General features: G+C 39.9%; 1 protein-coding gene across 1 annotated transcript in view; it reads right to left on the bottom strand.

Annotated features, from left to right (window-relative positions):
• The window catches only part of LOC102207761 (glutamate receptor ionotropic, kainate 2-like), a 327,213-nt gene that overhangs the window by 50,558 nt on the left and 270,502 nt on the right, over nucleotides 1-6,153 (bottom strand). The window contains exon 11 of the mRNA XM_013915653.1: nucleotides 4,545-4,768. Within this exon, the coding sequence (XP_013771107.1) occupies nucleotides 4,545-4,768 (224 nt within the window). The remainder of the gene's footprint in view (nucleotides 1-4,544; nucleotides 4,769-6,153) is intronic.

Below are 6,153 nucleotides of genomic sequence, written 5' to 3'. Positions count from 1 at the left end.
TTTTGAAGAAGTAATTAGTAACTATAATTAATTACTTTTTCAAAGTAACTTGCCCAACACTGGTAATGTGTAGGCTCTCTCTTCCTCTCTCTCTCCCACACACACACACACACACACACACACACACACACACACACACACACACAACTTGCTTTTTATATCTGAGTGAGGACATCCAGTTGACATGATGCTTTGCCTAGCTGCTTACCCTAACCATCAACATGAACCCTTAGTCTAAACTAATTATAACCTGACACTAAACCCAGATTTTGAGCCTCAGAGATGCCTCCAAACTTGTGGGGCCTGGAAGGAACTGTTGGTCCCCACAAGTATAAGTAACAGTCGGATCTTTGGTTTGATGTATAAGTGTGCACACATACACACACAAATATATATTCGCAATGAAACTCAGCTGTGGGTCTTTCTTGTAATATTTTGCCTGTTAAGACCCTGTGTTTTACAGTGTTGACTGAAATGTGTGTCATCTCATCATTTAACAGATAAATGTCCACAAGCACCAGTCGATTTACATTTCCAATCAAAATCCACAGCTAACGCAGAGAGTTGAATACACAAAGGTGACATGTACATTTCTGTTTGTTTCAGTTTTTTTTATAGTACCAAATATAACTTTTATAGTACCAATTAAAAACATCAGTAAGGGCAATATTATGGATATAATTCCAATAGGTTTTTCCCTTTTCACTATTCCCTATTTGAATGAGTCTGTGAGCTACTTAGATCAACTGGATCTTTTTGGAAAGACACGTCTTCTCAAATCGTGTGGTAAGAATCTAAAGTAAATGACATTTACCTCATTTGTATGGTTAACCCTGTAGGAACTGAGTCAATAACAGCTTCCAGCACAAAACTCTGGCAAATCAAATGTGAAAAACTAACCGCTGAAAGGGGTGCAGCCAAAAAGTATCCTTACCTCATTTGAATTGATGTAAAGACACAAATCACATTAAGAAATAATCTAAAACAAATAAAGGAAGCAAAACTCATGTAAATGACTATATACTACAGAAAGCAGAAAGTGGGTGAGAAGACATTCAAAATATTCACCAATCAACCACAACATTAAAACTACATGTATTGGGGATGCCATGAACTCAGGCACACCCCACAGTTGAACCCAACTAGGACGCTGGCAGATCAGCTGATCTCAGTGCCAGCCCTCTCTGGTTGCTCAGCTGACACAGTGTAGGTCCAACCCAGCTTCTCTTATTGTGCTGTATCTGACTAATGATATATCATATCTGTTGCTGTTTATGACTTCTCTGCTCTTTTCTTTACTGGGGTAGTGCATAAGGAAGGATGCAGCAGAGATGCACAGGGAGGGAGAGTTTTGCTTGGCAGCTTATCCAGCTTAACCTGGCCATGCTTCCCCCACGGGGTGTCTGTAGCCATTGTGTGTTATATTAGCTGGGTAAGGTTAGTTTTGTCAAGAGAAATGAATTTGTTTACTTATTCATTTTTGAATAAATGGATGGTGAACTTTAATTTACCTTTCACCAATTATGCTGTTGTGGCTGATCGATTACAATAAAAGAACTAACATAATAATTAATAGTGTTCAATAAACACATATTTTTTTAAATCACATAATTGGGACACATTCCCAAAATTTTCTGTTCACTCTACATATTATTTCTTGTCAATTTCCCATTTCACAAAGTTTTGTAAGACTCGAACGTCCTACAGTCTACAGCCAAACCATGCAGCTGTAGCCCAGCATGCAGTTGTGTACACAGGAGAAAAGACGGAATAAAGTGAGGGGGACATTTATACACTTACCAAGCACATGCTTACTGTAATAATAAATACAGAGAGGTGCATATTCTGAGCCAACTTAGATGACAGTTGCTGCTTTATATTCTCTTGTGTGATCATAACGCCAGTAACATTGGAAAACACGTTTATTAACGGTAAAACTGTTGGGTCCTGGAACAAGGTGCAAGAAGGCTGGTGTGTCTCCCAAAAGTTTTACAGTTAACACAAACTTCCCTTTCTCTTTTTACTTCACCGGGCTCCAAATAGCAACCATGAGGACAATCAACCAGATCAAACTGGTGAACCTTCAAAGAGCACTGGCCAACTTCAGTCTTTGAAAGAATCTGTTTAGACAAATACACACTACATTTACATGTAAAGACACTGATGTGTATTTAGATAGAAATGTGTTAGTAGTCTCTTTAAACATTTCCCATGACTATTTCATGTTGGCTTGAAATAAAATATCTCCCTCTGCTGGTACTACAGCTTACTGCAACCTAAGCATGCGTGTCCTTTTCATGCATACGAGAGGCTGACGACCGCATGGTGCACCAGCATGTCTAATACACGCTTTGCCGTGATATCGGGTTGGAACACAAATTTAATATATCATGACCAATCTTTCTTTAAATTTGAGCTACTGTCAGTTTATGTCATGCAAAAATAGAAGAATTTAAGTAATACATTACAAGGATTTGAAAACGATATGTCTGTGATCCCACTGTGTGTATTATTGTGTTAAGTAGTCCTAAATTATCTCAATTACCTGCTGCATAAGTATCATATGTCGCTTGTATCTCAGACATTATTACTTACTTACTTTTGTGTTTACATTACAGCTACTAAATCAGGTAGAGCTGCACAGCATTGTTAAAGATAAGCTTCCTTTAAAACACAAGTCGAAAAAATCAGTTTTTAAGACATTCATCGAGTAGAGCACTAAGGAGAAGAGACCAAAGGACTGCAGCCTGCACTGGGTCCACATCAGGCTTTCACAGTACAGAACTGTATTTTATTTTAATTTTCAAGTGTTCAGTTATAAAAGATTATTTTACGAAAGAAATCCACAAATTAACAAATTATTCTGTATCATAAATGTGATTTCAGGATTTGTAACAATCCAAAAAGTTCTAAAACTGTTTGATAGTTCACCAAGTTCAATAACAACACTGGAGGCTAACTTCAAGCCAGCTGCACAAGTCACCATCAAGGTCGTATTTTGGAGATGCTCTGTCCCCACAGCTGTTCGGCATAGGCCTGAACCCCCGAAGTGAGATAATTTAGAAGAGTGGCTACGGATACCGACTACGGAATGGAACAATCTGAATATCATTTGGAGAAATGTCGTCGGATGGTAACTAAGAGAAGGAAAGTAGTCAGAACCGAGGGAACTGCACTACCAGAAGGTAACATTGCAGATATCAAGGACAGCTTCAAGTAACTAGGAATCCAACAGGCAAATGAGTTCCATGAAGAGGCTGCTAGGAAAGCCTGAGGAATCAGCTTAATGGGAAGAACAACATCTGGGCTATCAACCCCATACAGGCTGCCAGCTATCTGATATTCTCCTGGGATAATAAGATGGACAAAAGAGGAGATAGAAGCCACTGACACTAAGACAAGGAAGCTCCTTACCATGCACAGAGGGTTTCACCCCAAATTCAGTACCTCGGCACTGTACCCTAAGTGGAAAGAAGAAGGCCGAAACAAAGATCATCCATGAGCACAGAACAAGCACAAGATCAAGAAAGGCTTGGGTCTACCAAGTGTTGCACCAGGCAAGAGGCTGTGCAGAGATGCCCCTGATACAATCCAGCACATCTGTGGTGATACATGCAGCTGCACCGAGTGAGAGCACCATCAGGAAAAAGGAGTACAAGAAACTCCAGAAGTACCGAGGTCTGAGAAAAGAGCATCAGCAGATGTGGAGGGTGAAGGCAAAAGTGATTGGAGCAGTTGGTTCATTGACCCCCAAGCTGAGTGAGTGGCTCCAGCAGCTCCTCTGGATCTCAGGAACAACACCTAGGATCTCTGTCTGGTTAGAAAAGATTAAACTAGTTCTTGCTTTTTACATATTCAGCGATGGAGCAGAGGCAGCAGAGAAACTACAGATGAGCTTGTCATCAGATTCGACTGAAACTGTTATGGGTTGTAACTGGAAAATATGAGACAAAACTAGCTAAGAAATTGTCACATTTGAAGCAAGGTGAAGGAATTAAGAGAAAAGCAAATACTACATGATCTGCGAGACACTGGGGAGAGTGAGGGAAAGGTGGGAGAGGGCAGCAGCCTTCACATCTAGCTCGACACATCACACATATGCACATATATGAATGCACAATCTCTTTGCCACCCTCTCAGACACATGCACACAGGCTGATCAACGTACAGCTTTCCTTTCTGAAGTGGTTCTGTGTGTGTTTGAAACTTATGTACTAGCATCAGTGTGAGCAGATCCAGGCCACTTATAGACTAGCAGCCACATTAAATGACAGTGTGAGGGGAAACACAGTGGTACCCGTGTACCAGCATCGATATGATCCTTGCTGGTTAAACTGTATTAAACACGTTACACAGCAATGATGTCAAGTCCAAACTTTGACCACTGATTAGTGTGAGCACTCCTTCTAAGTGACTGCATGCTCTCCATTCTGTAATTACAGACATGATCTCGTTAGTGGGACAAGACTGAGCAGTTGTAGCTAACTGTGTGTGTGACTGTGTGTGAAGCTACAATCATTTGAATCACTTTAGTAACATGTTACCTGGCTATGACAAACAGCACACAACTGACACCCAAGTAAGCCAGCAGAATATACATCCAGATATCAGGCGAGAGGGGGTTGAGGAAGGAGAAGACCCCAGGGTTGGTCCCGTTGGGCTTGCGGTACAGTATACTTATACCCAGCGTCATGAAGGGCTTGGAGAAGTCGATAACCTTCTCACGCACATATGTGATGGTGAGCGGAGCCACTGCAAGATCAGCTTTCTGTCAATAGGAAACATAAAAGGAAAGAGGAATAGGCTATAAGTTATGGGTACGGGAGGAACGTAGAGGCAATCAAATTAAGCAAACAGGGTCTTTACACACTACAGAGTCTGTCTTGAGGCACTTAGCTAGAAATTTAAAACCCTCTTTATCTTTCCACCCATCAAGAACACCTCCATAATTAAATTCACTTTTTGCTTTCTGGAAACTAAATCAAAACATTCAGTTATTTCCTCTGTCTGCTTCCTCCTGTGTCAGTGTAGACAAAATAAAGACGCTGCGGATGTGAGGACACTTGGTTAAGATGCTGCAACATGTTAGCTTATAAAAATATCATTATTGATTTATTTTTTAAATCAAAATATTAATGCTTGTTTCCAAAGTTTACATATATTACATTGTTTGGAAACCATTCTTAGACAGCAAATGTGCTACAGAAATAGGAAAATCACACCACTACATCTTAGGTGAAAGCTATGTTGGTGTTGACAGTTCATAAATCTCAGGCTGCATTGTGACTCTAAATTCTAAACATCCACAGCAAGGTCAAGTAGCTCATTCCTCAAAGATATATCCTTTTTGTATTATGAAGGTTGCCACTTAAGGATAAATAGACTGAGCTCACTGCTGATAGATGGAAGTCTATGATAACATGCATCTGTGAATCCAATCACACTATTAAAAAACAACAACAAACAAAATCAAACAAAACAGCAAAACCGGAGGCTCTGTTATGTTCTAGAGAATATTTTGGTCCCATGGTTTCTGTGTACCTGAAGTTTCACTGCAAATCAATGAAAAACTGCTCACTATTAAACATTAGTGAGATATCAGTAAATACTGAAATAATCACGTATTAAGTGAAAAATGAACAAAAGATCCTCTCGAGGGGCAACTTTAAGACGACAAGGAATGGTTTTACAATTGGAGGATGCTGATATTGTTTCCCTCGTCGTCTTTTCTGTGCTTTTGACTCGGCTGGCTGACTCAAATGAGGTAACCTCCACTTTCTGTGCATTTTGGTGGGTTCTTTCACATTTTGAGGGAAGCCAACTGAGTTTAATAATAGATGAAGTGACATGTTGATGCTCTCATTTTCAGCATCTACATGGATGTTAAAATGACACAATAATTATTTTGTAATAATTATTCAGCCAAGCACTACATCAGATAAATTCTGAAAAATCTGAATCTCTTAGTAAGGGCCAGGTAACAACAAATAAAAACACACTGAGGTTAATTATGGAGTTCCACAGGGTTCAGTGCTAGGACCAATTCTGTTTACATTATACATGCTTCCCTTACGCAGCATCATTAGAAGACATAGCATACATTTACACTGCTATGCAGATGACACCCAGCTCTATCTGTCCATGAAGCCAGAT

The sequence above is a fragment of the Pundamilia nyererei genome, unplaced genomic scaffold, assembly GCF_000239375.1.
Source record: "Pundamilia nyererei isolate P.nyererei 1_Seehausen unplaced genomic scaffold, PunNye1.0 scaffold00342, whole genome shotgun sequence".
Lineage (NCBI taxonomy): Eukaryota > Metazoa > Chordata > Actinopteri > Cichliformes > Cichlidae > Pundamilia > Pundamilia nyererei.
This window is presented reverse-complemented; position numbering and strand designations above follow the sequence as displayed.